The sequence below is a fragment of the Pelophylax lessonae genome (genome assembly GCF_965119305.1).
Source record: "Pelophylax lessonae genome assembly, chromosome: 1".
Taxonomy (NCBI): domain Eukaryota; kingdom Metazoa; phylum Chordata; class Amphibia; order Anura; family Ranidae; genus Pelophylax; species Pelophylax lessonae.
The window spans coordinates 168,091,720-168,110,366 of record NC_138768.1 but is presented as its reverse complement, the minus strand read 5'-3'; the positions used below and the strand labels follow the sequence as shown (position 1 = coordinate 168,110,366).

The following is an 18,647-nucleotide window of genomic DNA, read 5'->3' as shown; positions in this document are numbered from 1 at the left end:
TTTGAGATCAACCGCAATCCATACATTATAGATCAACTCCAATCCATACACTTCAGAGCAACCGCAATCTATACATTTCAGATCAACCCCAATCTATACATTTCAAATTAACCCAAATTCGTACACTTTAGATGGCTATACAATACAGTCTATACAATTCAGACCTCCAGTCAGACCCAAACAATGCATGTAAGACCTCAGATCAGCCCTGGTCCATACATCTCAGATCAGCCCCAATGACTTCAGATCGATTTATTTCCATACACTTCAAATCAGCCCCAATCCATACATGTCAGAACTCAGGTCAGTGCCAAATCCAGTACCTTTAAGAACACAGGATATTGCTATAGACATGTAGATGGGAGCTATAAGTGAAAGGAGCAAATCTAAAGCCTGATAAAGTTCTTCTCATTCAGTCTGCAAGGAGGTCCTGTACCAACAATGTGATGTTAGTACAGTGATCTCTCCGCTGAGTTACTATCCTCTGACAGAGGGTCCGTGGGTCCCCCCAGAACACACCAGTCAGTCCTCGCATCTAACACTGCATAATCAGTTACAGCAAACAATTGTTTTCCCTTTATGTACAAAGGTTTTACATAAATAAATAAAAGCTGATTATTGTAAGCACCCCTGTCAGTGTTAAATGGTTTGTCTCATCCCTGTAACTGATACACCTGGAAGAGAGCTTGTTCTTTTGAAAAAACAACAGACTTACTAACTGGATCTTTGCATGAACATAGACAACCTAATGCATCTATCCCATGTAAGACTTGGTAATCTGCAATATAGGAGATGAAGGTGTGACATGTCGTGTTGTTTTCCATAGCACGTGTTTGTAGTTGAGTGGAGGAGTCATCTACTGATCTCTTCTCATGTGTCACCGGCACCGATCTCCTCCCGATCCTCTCTCCTCTCCCCGGGGCGATCCCAGGTACCGCACATTCCTCTCCGGCTGTCAAAGCTCCGAGGTGACGTCACATATGGGCGGGCCCCAGTGCCATCCCGACAGAAGGGGCGGAGCTGAGAGCTGTGGAGGGGAGGGCTTGTCTCAGTGAAAGAGGGAACCTGCTGCTGGTTGTAGCAGAGCTGTGATCGGAGGAGCGATCTCCCCGGAGCCTGCAAGGATCATTAGATCACCGTCACCCCCTTCCTTCTGTGTCTCCTCTCCTCCTATAACAAAGCCATCGGATCGGGGATATCAGTGTGTGGTGAAGACATGCGTGCAATAAGGAAGAGGTGGACGATCTGCACGATCAGCATCCTCCTGATCTTCTATAAAACCAAAGAGATCGCAAGGACTGACGAGCACCAGGACCCACAACTCAATGGGTAAATGTCACCACCCTACCTGGCTGGGATCTGTGTGTAGGGATCGTAGGGATCAGGTATTCCAGCATACAGGGGAGATCCCCAGCACAAAGGATCCCACTCTACACAGGGGGGCAGAGATTGCTTTGTGATGTTGTGTCAGCTGTCTGCTAAGGATTTCCTCTTTAGGTTTGCCAATCTTCTTACCCTTAGCAGAAGTTGTCATTGTGTTCGCTGCATAGTTTTCCTGACACTGCTGAGCCCTTTAAGACATGCAATTGTCATTTGGGCTGATCACGTGTCACTTGATGTCCCCACATCTGGTAATTAGTGTTTGCATTAACAGATGTGCAACTTTGCTTTTCTCTCTGCTTAACTTTCCTCTTAAAAGGGGAAGTTTAAAAGCTACAAAGGTTCCTTCAACCTGATTGGTTGCTGGGGCTCTGACAAGTCACTATTAGTAGCACTTCTTAATGGGTTAAAGGTATCGGTTGTGTGTATTAGTCGTAAAGTTATTTAAGGAGAAATGAGTCACTTTTGTAAAATTGATTAATCCACAACAAGTAAGCGGTAGTACCCGATCAAACATAAACCTTCCTAGATTATTAGTTATCAGGGCGATGAAAAGTGTTTGTTGATTGGTTTCTATGGGTTACAACTTGTTGTTACACTATTAAAATTAGTTACATAGCAACATAAAAAAGTGATGGCAGAAAAAAAAAAACAAGTGGTCCATCAACCCCCCCCCCCCCCCGTTTTTTATATTAGTATTATTGATTTTTTTTTTTTTTATATATATATATTATTAAATTATAGCACCATAGAAGAGTGATGTCTGGGAAATGATCGGGTGGTTCACTGATCCTGCTTCATATTTTAATATTTTTTTAGTTTAGAAACATAGAAGAGTGATGGCAGAAAAAAAAAATACCAAGCGGTTTATTGATCTTGCCCCATTTTTCATTTTGTTTTTTAAATATTATTACATTATAGAAACGTAGAGGAGTGATGGCAGAAAAAGGACTGGTTCATCAAGCCCGTCCCATTTCTTTATGTTATTATTATTTTTTTATATTACTAAATTATAGAAACATAGAAAAAAGACAAGGTGTTTTGTTTTTCCCCATTTTTCTTATATATTTATATATATTTTTTTTAATGTACATATTATTAAATTATAGAAACATAGGGGAGTGATGGCAGAAAAAAGACCAAGTGGTTCATTGATCCTGTCCCATTTTGTTATATTTTTATTATTCTTTTTGTAATATTACACAATGGTAAAAGAAAATGACTAAGAAGTTCCTGGATCCTGACTATTTTTTATATTATTATTTTTTTAATATTAATATATTATGGAAACATTGAGGGTGAGGTTAGAAAAATGACCAAATGGTCAATTGAGTTTGGCCCATTTTTAAAAATTTTTAATGCTAATTTAATTGTTTTTATTATTGCATTTGTGTCTGTGTTTAGATCTATTGTAGGTCTATTATTGGTTATATTATTATTTTTTTCTTTTCTTTTTACTTTTTTGCCTGAATAGATATATATGTATGTCCCAAGCAATCCTACCACTGTTGACTGGCTGACTACCTCTGCTGGAAGTCTTTTCTAAGCATCATGAGCTGGTTGTTGAGTCATGAGCCGGTTAATACATTATTGGGTGTTTGAGGTTTCCAAGTTCTTGCAGACATTAGGGAATTATTGTTGATATGTACTAAGATATTACTGCTTTTATTGATAGTACCAACAATTTTAGGTGGATTCGTGAATTTTTTTTTAAATTATGTTGGTCAGTTTGTTTTTTATATGTTTCCTTTTTATAGAACGGTTCTTCTCTAGCACTATATGCAGTTGACAGATACGGAGGTGAATCTCCTGCTGAACAGTCCTGCAATAAAATAAGTACATTAGCTAAGTGCTGTAATTTTCTTTTGAACTTCAATGTAATATTGGTGTGAAGTGCAAACATAAGGTTGACCTTACAAAGAATGAAAGAAAAAAAAAATCTCAAATCAGAACACAGGTCTCTGAGTTTTCGGGAGAGAAATAAAAAAATAAAAAATAAAATTAAGCGCGATATGCCAAGCAAGGCACTCAGAGAAAAGAAGTAAAATATAGATGAGTATAAAAGAAGGTCAGAGGAGTCAAGAGGCTAAGAAACAGGGAGCTGGCACAGCAATGACAGGCACTTAGTGAATGGTTTAAAGCCAGACAAGAGAAATGGAGAAGCACAAAGAAGAGGGATCCGAACATGTAGCCACAGACAAAGAAACATGCATAGGGAATGAGAGAAACAAAGACATGGAAAGACAAAGAATCAGGCTACAAGGTGCCTACATGAAAAAAGCCAGCAATCCTTGGACATCTCGGTCCCCTGCCATAACATAAGGGGACAAAAAAAAAAATCAGGTGTAGAATGGGTCTGTGGAATGGAGCAGACGAGGGTGTCCAGAAACAGATTGGAACGGAAAAAGTCAACCCCTGATATGGAACACGCACACACGTGAGGATGTAAGCACAGACTCATTGTGATCAATACTATCTGAAAGGGAGAGCATAATAGGTGTAAGACGTGACAATCAATGTAATACTGAGCTGTCACTCATACACTGCTTCATTTATTGGCCATATTTTATACGAGGACAGATGAGTGGTCTGGTATAGAGAACAAGCTGTGACAGTGACATTATCGGTGCCCAGTATTAACATGTACTTGCCTGTCACCGGCACAAAGAGGAGGCTGGAATATCAGGGCTGAGCCATATTCCTGAGCATGTCGCTGATCAATTATTAAGGAACCTCATGAAACTGCCTGATAGCATGGAAACTAATAATATTCTCAGTTTAGCTTAAAAAATGAAGGGAGATTATAATTGCTTGTTTGCAATGCTTCTGTACTTGTGACTGTCTGCGCTCCACATGGTAGGGATGACATTAATCCTTAGGGCAGGGCTGGAAAATCCCAGAAGTCAGGTAACCAATGCTCATTACATGAGGCCTTAAAGCTGAACTCCCGAAACTTCAAAATTCTCCCTTCCAGTTGGGCTGTGTCTGCACTGCTTGTTTGGGTCAGGGAGGCATGGAAAAGAAGATTATTAATAATTACTGGATCCCCTGCTCCAGAACCTGTCCTTCCCCCCCCCCCCCCAGCTGCAGCTGTCATCAAGACCAAAACAGGGTCCTTATCCACTCATTAGACTGGAGGACATTAAGGAACAGTTCATCTCAGGAGCATGAGGGGGTGCATTTTGGAGGGGAAGTGGAGGATCAAGTAAGTAAAAGGGCTTTTCGCAGCTTCTTCAACCAAACTAGCAGTTAACCCTTGCGGAGGGAGATGTTTAAGGTTTCTCTGAGTTGGCATTTAGGTATTACAGCTGGCTGTGAAACATTTATAGCTTTTCTCCAGTTGTCATTGATTCTGGAACCTAAAAAAATCCTGCTGGCTTGATTGGAAAGACTGGCTCCTATCCCTTGGATTAGAGAGACTGGCCCCTGTCTCTTGGATTGGACAGACTGGCTCCTATCCCCTGGATTGGATAGACTGGCTCCTATCCCCTAAATTGGACAGACTGTCTCCTATCCCCTGGATTGGACAGACTGGCTCCTTTCCTCTGGATTGGACAGACTGACTCCCATCTCCCGGATTGGACAGACTGTCCCCTATTTTCTGGATTGGACAGACTGTCTCCTATCCCCCGAATTGGACTGACTGTCACCTATCTCCTGGATTGAAGAGATTGTCTCCTATCTCCTGGATTGGACAGACTGGCTTCTATCCTTTGGATTGGACAGACCGGCTCCTGTCCCCTGGATTGGACAGACTGGCTTTTATCCCCTAGATTGGGCTGACTGGCTCCTTTCTCCTGGATTGGATAGACTGGCTCCTATCTCCTGTATTGGACAGACTGGCTCCTATCTCCTGTATTGGACAGACTGGCTCCTATCCCCTGGATTGGACAGACTGGCTTCTATCTCCTGTATTGGACAGACTGGCTCCTATCCCCTGGATTGCACAGACTGGCTCCTATCCCCTGGATTGGACAGACTGGCTCCTATCTCCTGGATTGGACAGACTGGCTCCTATCCCCTGGATTGGACAGACTGGCTCCTATCTCCTGAATTGGACAGACTGGCTCCTATCTCCTGGACTAGACAGACTGGCTCCTATCTCTTGGATTGGACAGGCTGGCTCCTATCTCCTGGATTGGACAGACTGGCTTCTATCGCCTGGATTGGACAGACTGGCTCCTATTCCCTGGATTGGACAGACTGGCTTCTATGCCCTGGATTGGAAGGACTGGCTTCTATCTCTTGGACTGGATGGACTGACTCCTGCCTCCTTGATTGAACAGACTGGCTCATAACCCCTGGATTAGGCAGACAGGTTTCTGTCTCTTGGATTGGACAGTCTGGCTCCTTCCACCTGGGTTTAACTGATTGGATCTTGTCTCCGGGATTGAACAGACTGGCTCTTATACCCTGCATTGGATTGATGGCTCCTATCTCCTAGATTGGATACATTGGCTCCTATCCCTTGAATTGGACAGACTGGCTTATATCCCCTGGATTGGACAGACTGGCTGCTATCTCCTGAATTGGACAAACTGGCTCCTATCTCCTGGATTGGACAGACTGGATCCTATCCCCTAGATTGGACAGACTGGCTTCTATCCACTGGATTGGACAGCCTGTCCCCCATCTCCTGGATTGAACAGACTGGCTCCTATGCCCTGGATTGGAAAGACTGGCTCCTGCCTCCTGAAATGGACATAATGGCTCATATCCCCTGGATTGGACAGATTGGTTTCTATCTCCTGGATTGGACAGACAGGTCTCTTTCCCCTAGATTGGACAGACTGGTTCCTGTCCCCTGGATTGGACAGACTGGTCCCTTTCCCCTGGATTGGACAGACTGGTTCCTGTCCCCTGGATTGGGCAGACTGGTTCCTGTCCCCTGGATTGGGCAGACTGGTTCCTGTCCCCTGGATTGGGCAGACTGGTTCCTGTCCCCTGGATTGGACAGACAGGTTCCTGTCCCTTGGATTGGACAGGCTGGTTCCTGTCCCCTGGATTAAACAGAATGGTTCCTGTGCCCTGGATTGGACAGATTGGCTACTATTCCGTGACAAAAATGGGGATTCTCCCTTCAATCGAAATCACTATTTGAATTGCTTTGATCCAAATTTGTGTTTTCTGATGTATCCATTCACACACAGAGCGTGACCCGGCCCCTCCCCCCGCTCTATTTCTATTTGCTCACTGGCTGTGATTAACAGCAGTGAGAGTCAATGGTTGATTGAGCCAATGAGAGGAGAGCTTATGCTCCCATGCAAAAAAACTTTTTTTTTTTTTTGAACTAGAGTAGGGAAAGGTTAAAAGCCTGTTCATGTTTTGACTGCCATCTGAAACCGCTGTTTATGGCCATTTTCTGAAAATGCTAATTGCCTGGCTGTGTTTGGTTGAACTAGACAGACTTGTGACTATGTAACTATGTTTGGTCTCATCACTTTGAGATCCTGACCCAGAACAATTTTGAAGCAAGTGAATCCAAAGATACATCAATTGGCGTGGCCTGGCGCGGCATGCAGTGAGACGTGAGTAGCTGGAGCTCCGTCAGCTGTACATCCTAAACCGCACATCCTGCACCCTCACAGCACGCCACGGCACCCCGCTTTCCCCCGTACCTTCCCCGTTCTCCGCTGGCAATGTCACCGCCAAAGAAGAACTCGGAGGCCGCGGCGAAACTTGATAAATACCGCAGGCAAGCCGGCGAGGCCTCAAACCAAGATGGCGCCGATCCAGGGCATGGACACAGGATCAGTGGTGGGAGCCTGACACGGCGGCAGTGCTGGAGGCGATCTCCACATGCCAAGCCACCCTAACATCCAAAATTTACGAAGTCAAGGTGAATATATCCCTGATCCGTCTGGATATGAAACAGCTGCGGGAGCGGGTTACTGAGGCGGAGCGCCGGATCGGTGGGGTTGAAGACTCTCTGCCCCCCCTGTAACACTCCACTGCCAGGCTTCAGGACCAGGTAACCCAAATCTTACAGAAGCAGGATGATATTGAGAATCTGCGATTTATAGGCCTCCCTGAGGGCTGTGAAGGCGCAGACCCCTCCACATATCTGGAAACTCTCCTTATACAATCCTATGGCAGGGAGTCCTTCTCCCCCACATTTGTGGTGGAGAGAGCCCACCGCCTGTTGGGCCGCCCGCCCCCACAAGGAGCACCCCCCGCACCTTTATTGCCAAATTCTTAAACTACCGCGACCGTGACGCCATACTGTGCCTGGCGAGAGAGAAGGGCATTATCCCCATGGGCAACAGTAAAGTGGCCATATTCCCGGACTTTTCGGCTGAGGTCCAGAGGAAGCGGAAGAGCTTCATGGAGGCTAAACGCAGACTCAGGATTAAACATATAAAGTACGCCATGATGTACCCTGCCCGACTCTGGGTTGAAGGGGAGGACCGTGTCCACTTTTTTGAGGATCCGGAGGCGGCTATTGCGTGGCTGGAACACCTTGAGACCCGCAATTGACCACATGACTGCCTACCTCCTTGGGAACATTGTTTACCTACGCTCCTTTGCATCCTTTTTCATAGTCCGTGACCTTGGCTGCTTCCTGAACCCCTGATGCTCCTCATCAGTTCAACCATGGTTTCGCTGACTCTGATGTGGATGGATACCTCACTCGATCTAAAGCTCCTACCTGCTGTTGCACTACGCTGTTTTGTCCCAGCCTGCTGTGAGGGCTCATTACCGGAGATACTGACGGAGAGCCTAGGCCCAGCTGCTGTCTAACGTGCCACTCGACTTGGGAACTGTCTATGGCACGCCGCCCAGCGATTTTTCGCCCCCGACACCTGCTTGGGCCAGGTTTGAGGTCCCTGTATGGCTCTCCCCCCCCTATTGTTTTTACAATTTTTTTCTTTTTCCCTCCCATCCTGCACTCGAAGCTCTGCTGTGTGTCACTTTCTGCTGTGCCCCGTTGGGCACCTATGGCTATTGTGCAGATGGACCTTCATCCCTTTTTGTCGGTTGGTTGCAACAAAGATACATCAATTTCCTTATCCACATTCTTGTTCTAGATCTGTGACTCGGAAAGCATTAAAGCATGCATGTCCAATGCGGCCCGGAACCGCAGGCAATGCAGACTGCTTCAAATCACTGAAGTGGCCATGGTGGTTAGAGTGTTCCTTTATTATCTCTCAGAAGAAGTAAACCTCTGCATACTAATTTCATTTCATCATCCTCTAGTTGTTTTAAATTAGTGCGGGGGACGGGGCGGCGCGGGAAGGGCGCGGCAGCATTTTATTACTTATATACCTTAATTATAATATATATTTTATATGCGGCCCAAGAAATTTCTCTACACTCAATGCCAAAAGGTTGGACACCCATGCATTAAAACCTTTGGACAGTACGACAGCCATGCCACTAGCAGTACATTTTGTATAATTGAGGCCCTGGGTTCCACTCATCAGTGGATCATAAGTGGGGAGGATCAAACAAATTCATATGGGGGCAATGGCAATGGACAGACTTGTCCTCACCACAGATGCTGAAAATCGGACTCGCAGTTTCGGTTTTCCAGATTTTAAATTTTACATTTTGGAAGTTTCCTCTTTCTTCCTCCTTTTTGTGATTATGATGATCATGGGGACACCTACTTTGAGGCAAAAAGCGCTGTGGCTGGTTTATAACTTGACCAGCAACTTGCTCTGGTGAGTTTATTTAGTGAGACTGGTGGTGGGGCACACAGGGTGGTTTTGAAGCACACCATTGAATCGGATTAAGAAGTTATTTGAAGAGCACATTAATTAGTTGCTTGTTGGACTTGATATCTAGGCTTGATATCTTTTATTTTGTCATGAAAAAGATTGACTTTGGAACCCACACTTTTAATATTTACACGTTGTTTTCCAATCAGCACAAGGCACTTGCACTTGATTGTAGTATTATTTTAAAGAATATTTGCACATGAAATAAGCAGTATTGAATTCATACATTTTGCACATTGTTAAGTTGATATACACTCACCGGCCACTTTATTAGGTACACCTTGCTAGTACCGGGTTGGGCCCTCTTTGCCTTCAGAACTGCCTTAATTCTTCGTTGCATAGATTAAACAAGGTGTTGGAAAAATTCCTCTGAGATTTTGGTCCACATTGACATGATAGCATCACGCAGTTGCTGCAGATTTGTCGGCTGCACATCTTCGATATGAATCTCCCGTCCAACCACATCCCTAAGGTGCTCTATTGGATTAAGATCTGGTCACTATGGAGGCCATTGGAGTACAGTGATCTCATTGTCATGTTCAAGAAACCAGTTTGAGATGATTTGAGCTTTGTGACATGGTGCATTATCCTGCTGGAAGGAGCCATCAGAAGATGGGTATACTGCAGTCATAAAAGGATGGACATGGTCAGCAACAATACTCAAGTAGGCCTTGGTGTTTAAACGGTACTAAGGGGCCCAAAGTGTGCCAAAAAAATTTCCCCCACACCATTACACCACAACCACCAATCAAAACCGTTGATACAAGGCAGGATGGATACATGCTTTTATGTTGTTTACTCCAAATTCTGACCCTACCATCTGAATGTTGCAGCTGAAATTCAGACTCATCAGACCAGGCAACGTTTTTCCAATCTGTTGTCCAATTTTGGTGAGCCTGTGCAAATTGTAGCCTCAATTTCCTGTTTTAAGCTAACAAGAGTGGCACCGGTGTGATCTTCTGCTGCTGTAGCTCAACTGCTTCAAGATTCGATGTGTTGTGCATTCAGAGATGTATTCTGCATACCTTGTTTGTAACGAGTGATTATTTGAGTTAGTGTTGCCTTTCTATCATCTCAAACCAGTCTGCCCATTCTCCTCTGACCTCTGACATCAACAAGGTATTTTCCTCCACACAACTGCCACTCACTGGATATTTTCTCTTTTTTCGGACCATTCTCTGTAAACCTTAGAGATGGTTGTGCATGAAAATCCCAGTAGAACAGCAGTTTTTGAAATACTAAGACCAGCCCATCTGGCACCAACAACCATGTTACATTCAAAGTCACTTAATTCCCCTTTCTTCCTCATTCTGATGCTCAATTTGAATTTCAGCAAGTCATCTTCACCATGTCTAGATGCCTAAATGTATTGAGTTGCTGCCATGCGATTGGCTGATTAGCAATTTGTGTTACCAAGCAATTGAACAGGTGTACCTAATAACGTGGCCCTTGAGTGTATATATATATATATATATATATATATATATATATATGTACATTTTATTGCAGGTTCGCACATGTTAAAGATAAGCGCTCTCCCATAGGTGTGTACAGCCTTTTGCATTTGGGTGTGCACCCCAAAGCTGCATGTGTGTATATATACACACACATTCATACATAAATGTAAACAAACATTTAAAAATGTATCAAAACATGGAGGATGTCAGTAGAGTAGTTGACATGTCAGTAGGGCAGAGGATGATGTCAGTCAGTAGGGCAGAAGTTGGTTTCAGTAAGACGATGGATTAGGTCAGTCAGTAGGGCAGAGATTGGTGTCATTTGGGCAGTGGACAGTGTTGGTAGGGCACATATTGGTGTTAGTAGGGCAGAGATAGGTGTCCATAGAACAGTGGATGGTGTCAGTAGGGCAGAGATTGGTGTCAGTAGGGCAGTGGACAGTGTTGGTAGGGCACAGATTGGTGTCAGTAGGGCAGAGATAGATGTCCATAGAACAGTGGATGGTGTCAGTAGGGCAGTGGATGGTGTCAGTAGGGCAGTGGATGGTCTCAGTAGGGTAAAGATTGGTGTCAGTAGGGCAGTGGACAGTGTCAGTAGGGCCCAGATTGGTGTCAGTAGGGCAGAGATTGGTGTCAGTAGAGCAGAGATTGGTGTCAGTAGGGCAGTGGATGGTGTCTGTAGGGTAAAGATTGGTGTCAGTAGGGCAGTGAACAGTGTCAGTAGGGCCCAGATTGGTGTCAGTAGGGCAGAGATTGGTGTCAGTAGAGCAGAGATTGGTGTCAGTAGGGCAGTGGATGGTGTCAGTAGGGCAGAGATTGGTGTCAGTAGAGCAGAGATTGGTGTCAGTAGGGCAGTGGATGGTGTCAGTAGGGCAGAGATTGGTGTCAGTAGGGCAGAGATTGGTGTCAGTAGGGCAGTGGACAGTTTTTGGGAGCTTTGTTGGGGGGCTTTGGAGAAATATCAGCACCAGACAGTAGGGAAAATCTGTGCCGCACAGGGGGATTAGGGTGTGCCCAGGCACACCCAGCACACCCCCTGCGCACGCCTATGCGCTCTCCTTTTTTTGATTATCTGGTCAGTTTGCTCTCAAAATAAAACAGGGTACTCTTTTTAAAAGAGGTTACCTGAAGTTTGGATACAAAATGGACAAAGTCTGAAATAAGCAAAAGACCAATGAACTGAGAGTCCAAAAACTTTAAATATATGTGTTTGTTTATTAGGACAATACAAAAAAACAAACGCATTTCACGGGATTCAAAGATATTATCTTTCTTCAGGGCTACAAAACAGATACAGACTTGAACACAAATAGTTGTATTATACAAATGGTTGTAAAAACATAAACTGTACCACTAAAACAATGCATAATTATTATACAGAAAATTAAGTAGTGCCAACAGTTCGTGAAATATATGCCGCAATGCAGGGAAAGTAAAATTAAATACTTTTAAAATCTAGTATCATATAACTCATTGTGAATGATAATAAATTAAAAAGTACGTAGAAAAAAAGGGTGGTTTTAGTTATGAAACTCTAATACATTTATATTATATTGCTGAGTCAAAATGAATTAAGGAATAAAACAGATACGGGAAGTCTTAGAACTGTTCCTGCAGAGCTCCCTCTTTAGATATCAGGATTGACAGACAGCAAAATCAATAATCAAAGAGATTTCTACAAAAAACTGAACAACTTATTTGGCCTATGAATGCTCCTCTGCAACGGACAACCTTTCCCTTTTAGGCTATGTTCACATCGTGGCGTCCCGGATTGTGGGCTGAATCGCTGCGATTCTTCTCGTGACCCCAAATCACAGGAAATGACTGGACGCCCATGCTATCCCCGTCACCTCCAATGACACCCCAAACGTGGCGCAATTTTGCCGCGGTTGTCGCCCGATGAATCCCAGTAAAATCCTCCTAATAGAATTGCGGGGCACCTGTCTCCCAATCGCGGTAAAACACACAATTATAATCGCAGGTTGCTTGTCGCCGGTAAAACACACAATTATAATCGCAGGATGCTTGTCGCCCAAAAGAAGCTCTTTTGGGTGACAGGCGTCCTGCGATTCTATTTGCGTAGTTTTACTGCGATTTGTCGGGTGACATTCACGGCAAAATCATGTCGCATTTGGGGTGCCATTGGAAGTGACGGGGAATGCACGGGCATCCCACATTTTGGTTTTGGGTTTAATACTGCTTTAACATTGAACTACAGAAAAGCAGCAAAATACGCAGTTGAAATACATTAACTGTTTTAGCATCTACAAAATTTGGAAATCTGTTCAGCCATCTAGAACTCCTGCCAGACAGCATAGTTAGGTCAGAGACCTCACTTTTCTCCACTATTAGGGCTCATGCACACCAATGCATCTGCCTTTACATTATAAAAAGCGGGTGTATTTTGGAACCTGGGAATCACAGGTGGTACATATAGTATGCTGCCAGCAGCTTGACAAAATCAATGATAGGCTGAAATGTGCAGCAACTGTACACAGCTGTATGGTACAGTACGAATGTGTATAATGATGTACAGTATGCTCTGAATGTGTCCCTGTATGCATATGCCCCATATTGCTTGGATGTGCGTACAGCTGCTGTGTTCTTCAGCATGTTGCTTTGACAGGTTGCTGGCAGCGGGCTGTTCATACCACCTGTGACCCCTGGGTGCCAAACTTCACTTGGTTTTTATGTTGTAAGGACAAGGACAAACACATCCATGCTCATGGCTGTAGGCAATACAGATTGGTTACTGACCCACCTCCAGCCTTCTGATTGAACATGAAAGTTGGCACAGCAACTGTGCTCTCTCCAGATGGTAAACTGACTGATCTGTACCATGCAGTGCAGCCTGATTGGCTCACAGTGCTGCCACTCCCTTTCTGTGCCTGCTGTGCAGAGGATTACAGGAAGCTAATATCAAGACAAATTCAGTTACTTATTGCACTTTTGTGTAAAAAATCTAAATTTTAATCGGGGGCGTGGTCTGGCTCCGGTCTAAGATGGCCGTATGACTGAAAAGCTCCTACAACTCGGGGACAAAAATCAGCTCTAAGGGAGACATTCAGCCTCAAACTCACCCGCAAACAATGGAGAATGGTGACAGAAGCTCTTCTGCCTCTCGCCTTCCCTGAGAACCAGGCACAGCGGGGAGACAGCCATGCGGCCCCTAGCATGGACCCGCTATGTTCACCATGCAGCGAGACAACCTCTTCCTGAGCGGAAGAAGGTACTGTTCCCCCTCCTTCCCAATACTTAAACCTCACTGATTTACACTAATTTACAGGCTGTTGCAGCTGAAATTAAATTTACACTATGCGCTGCTATCACATACCTCCGTACAGATATACAAGCTGTCGCCACAAAGCTAAGCTCAGTGGAGCAAGCGACCTGCCATGCAAACGCTATACGCCAAATACAATGGGTCTCTGACAACCAGCCCCTAGAGGACTTCGAGAACCAGGGGAGACGACACAACATTAGGGTAAGAGGAGTACCTGAAAATATTGACCAGCCAAATCTAGAACATGTTATCACTTCTTCTTTAACAAACTACTGGAGAGACCTGCAGACTCTCCGATTGAAATGGAGCGAATCCACAGAGCTCTCCTTCCGAGAGGTCGTGACACACATCCCCCAAGGGATGTTATTTGTTGCTTCATCAATTTCCCTCTGAAAGAAGCCATCTTAAGGAAAGCCTGAGAAAAAAAAATGAGTTCCCTTTAATGAAACAGAAATAAAACTGTTCCAAGACCTATCGAACATCACCTTACAACATAGAAGAGCACTACGCCCTCTCCTGAACCAACTACACAGTACAGGAATATCCTATCGCTGGAAATTTCCATTCTGCCTGTCAGCTATTTGGAGGGGCCATACAGAATTCCTCCGCACTCCGGAAGACCTACAACCCTTCTGCAAATTCTTGGACATTCCATTCACTGAGGTCCCTGAATGGTATGGCTCCTTCTCTCCACAGTATCCTTGACAGAGGTCTCCAATGACTTCATGCCACAAACACAGAGACAACAAGGCCGCTGCTGCAGATCCCAACCTTCCATACCGTCAACCCTTTGCAATCCGAAAGGTGGCTGGAACCCTGGCCTATCCCCATCGTGACATCGGGACCGCATGGAAACTTGAAAACTCTCACCAAGGACTAATATCCCTTCCATACCTCTATACCTCTACTATAGGGTTGTGAGTACCCTGTTGGTGTAAAATTATACTTCTATGCCTTTTCTCTTTTTTTTTGCCAATACAGCTAAACTAACCGATAAACTGACTGAATCATTACCTGCTGTATGTCAATTGCAGAGTTTAAAATACTGCTATTGTACTCTGAGTCACCGAAGCATTCTGCTTCTAACTACTGCAAATAGACTCTTTAACATTGGGTTACAAGCTAAATAACCCTACAAATCCAGTACATTCCTTCACGGATGAAAAGCAGGATCGAACATACTGCTGGATGTCTATCCTCATAATCACACAAAACAAACAGAATTTTATATGAGCACCATGATCGCTCAACCTCTTATTTCTAAGCACTGTTTTGCAGTACCTGGCACTGGCCTTCTGGTCCCATCTCCATGAGAATCTTCTCATATGATGAACTATAACAACCAGTTCATTAACGTTTTGTTGCCATGCCTATAGCAGTATTGGAAGAACATTCACTCCTTATGCCATATACAGATCTTTTATTTTTCAACACATCACTATTTTTTGTCTTCTGCCTGAACTGATCCTTTTTTTTTTTTTTTTTTTTGATGATATATTAATGCTTGGTGACATGAAAATGAATATATTCTTAACCTGTACTTAGGGATAAACACCCTAGAGCAGTGATGGCGAACGTTGGCAGCCCAGATGTTTTGGAACTACATTTTCCATGATGCTCAAGCACTCTGCAGTGTAGTTGAGCATCATAGGAAATGTAGTTCCAAAACATCTGGGGTGCCAAGGTTCGCCATCACTGCCCTAGAGTAATATGGCACATGAAAGACTTATACTTAGTTCTTCCGCTGCAGCTAGTAATACCTGTGGTTAACTTTAACATTGTAAAACTGAGATTTCAGCTTTTACCCCCTAGAAAATGAATACTGCAACAATATAATTCCCACAATGAATGAATAACCACTGGTCTGCTTTATAGCTAGAAGACTAACAAATGTTAATTATTCCTTACTTGTACGTGCTTAGGCAATAAATAATGGTTGTTCATCATTAGATACTTAATAGAGTGCAACATAACTTTCACGGCCTAAGGCCTATAATTATCTTAATACTGGTTGAAATGTTCATCACTGTCAGATCACACTTTCTCTACTGGACCCAACCCAACCTCCTCCCATTCCTCCCCCCTATTTTCCCCAATCTCCTTTTCCTGCCTGTCCTTACTCCCCCCGACTACCTTATTCCCCTCTACTTCTATACCCTTCTTTACCTTTTCCAAAACTACCCAGTTATATGCAAATGGCTCAGGTTCTTACAGAAATATAACAGTAAAGGTTCAGTAATTGAAATTGTCTTTTTCAGCTATATCAATCAAAACCTGTTTTATGGCTTTTCATTGCCAGATAGACAGATATATTGAGGTTTATATGTTTAAAAGTTCAAATATTTTGAATGCTTTACCATTATTCTCACCCTTATTTTATTTTTTTTCTCGTCCCTAATATATACAACTCTTCATGGTTGTACTCTCATTACTCCTACTATAGACCAAAGGAAAAAAAAAAAATAATAATGCTTACGAAATACTCCCACATCGCACTGTACCCCTTTCAGTGCAGAAAACACACCTCTTGGATCCAACCGGATATGGCACCCACACGGCAGGGACCTATACACCCCAGCTGGCATCTCCGGCCTCCCTTCCTATGACTACACCCCTTTATCCCTGTCACATAAGATAGAGTAGCAGGTCTAACTCTATCTCCAGAACCCCCCCGCCCCCTCTTTCATCCCACTCCCATTCTACCACACTTTAATTCACTCACCCTTCCTTGTTTTTCCCCCCCGTTTTTTTTTTTTTATACCCCCCCCCCATAACTCTTCTTCTTCTTTATCTTAATCTTGTTCTCACTAATCAGGAATAACATGTCTCAAAAACAATAAACCTCACTTCTTTCACTGAAATTAGTCTCTGTAAATGCCAAAGGCTTAATTATTCCAAGGAAACGCTCTCAGTTCATGAAAGAATTCCATAAAATGAAAGCTAATATAGCATGTATCCAAGAAACGCACTTCAAAAAGGATGCCATTCCCAAACTTATAGACCCAAACTACCCACATGTTTTCCATGCTACGTCGGCTATTTCTAAATCAAAAGGAGTTTCCATTTTAGTCTCCAGAAATACTCCATTCCAATTGCTAGACGCTTTGCTTGATCATGAAGGACGGTACATATTCCTGAAAGGAAAGCTTGGTGAGCGCCAAATCACAATACCTAACATTTATGTTCCCAACACCAAACAGGTCACCTTCTTCAGACAGATAGGTGATTTACTTTCTTCTTTTGTTAATGGTATTTTGATACTTAGCGGGGACTTCAATGTTCCCTTAAACCCACTCTTGGATTCCTCTTCAGAAACCTCAGCACTCCCTTATAGAGCTCTCAAACAAATTAAACTCCAACTTCATGGCCTCATGCTCCATGATATCTGGCGCACACTAAAACCCCAAGAAAAAGACTATAATTACTTCTCACCACTTCACCAAAAACATTCCAGAATTGATTATATTTTTTCATCCCAAGCAGAACTTACCTACCTACAACAAGCTACGATAGAACCCATGATACTTTCTGACCACCACCCAATCACTGTTTCTCTACAATTCCCAGAAAAGGTGACAAGAACAAAAATCTGGAGACTAAATACATCTCACTTAAAAGACTCATTAGAGTCTTTTATACTTCTACTACTTTTAATTATACTTCTCTTTAAATAATACGGCGGGCACCTCACCCATCACACAGTGGGAAGCACATTTGTGTGCTCCGAGGAAAATTCTTAGCAGCAGCATCAAAAATTAAAAAAACCCACCAAGCAAAGATCACCTCCCTCACTAATCACATCCAGTCTCTAGAATCAACGCACAAATTAACCAAAGCAAACTCCACATATCAGTAGCTTTTACGGGTGAGAAACCTTCTTCTGGAGGAACTCGATAAAAAAACAAAAAGATTATATATACTCTGTAATAGAATATATTATGAATATGGCAAAACATGCAGGAAACTCTTAGCAGAAGCAGTTCAGGCTAAAAAAACAAGTACCACGGTCAGAAACATTAAGGATAATTAAGAGAAAATTCACTGGTCCAACGAAGCCATAGCTAAACAGTTTGAACTTTACTACAAATCCCTCTATAATATCCCACCAACCTCCAATAAAACCCAAGAACATGACAAATATACACAAATCATCTCAGACTTCCTGAAGAAATATCCCCCTACTGCACTTAATAAAGATTCAGCACAAAACTTGAAGCACCCCTATTGGAGGCTGAATTCGACAAGGATATAAAAGATATGATGCTTGGTAAATCCCCAGGTCCTGATGGACTTCCTCTCCAATACTACAAAACATTTAGTGAAATTCGTAAACCACACTTCTTATCCGCATTTTGTTCCTTCCAAAATACATCCCAAACATCCCCTCAGGTATTGGAAGCACATATAGAAGTAATTCCTAAAGAGGGAAAGGATGAGACCTAAGTCTCAAATTGTAGGCCATTTTCTCTTATAAATGTAGATGTAAAAATGTTTGCAAAAATCCTAGCAAACAGAATACTGCCTCTACTCCCATCCTTCATCTCTCTTAACCAGGTGGGATTTATCCCAGGAAGAGAGGGCCATGAAAACACAACTAAGGCTTTAAACCTTCATCACTGGTAATATCACAATCTCAACAAGGATTCTTCCTCGACACCGAGAAGACGTTCGACAGAGTGGCCTGGGACTTCATGGAAGCCGTGTTTGCTTCCATAGGCTTCCTATGTAAAGATGTGTGCATACATAAAAGCTCCATACAAAGCCCCCATGGCAAGAGTACGAGTTAATGGCCACTCGTTAGACACC

General features: G+C 43.4%; 1 protein-coding gene across 1 annotated transcript in view; it reads left to right on the top strand.

The window, feature by feature from the left end:
• Positions 1-1,173: 1,173 nt before the first annotated feature.
• ST8SIA4 (ST8 alpha-N-acetyl-neuraminide alpha-2,8-sialyltransferase 4) overlaps positions 1,174-18,647 on the top strand; it is a 280,666-nt gene continuing 263,192 nt past the window's right edge. Inside the window, exon 1 of the mRNA XM_082262070.1 lies at positions 1,174-1,329. Within this exon, the coding sequence (XP_082118196.1) occupies positions 1,217-1,329 (113 nt within the window). The 5' untranslated portion in view covers positions 1,174-1,216. The remainder of the gene's footprint in view (positions 1,330-18,647) is intronic.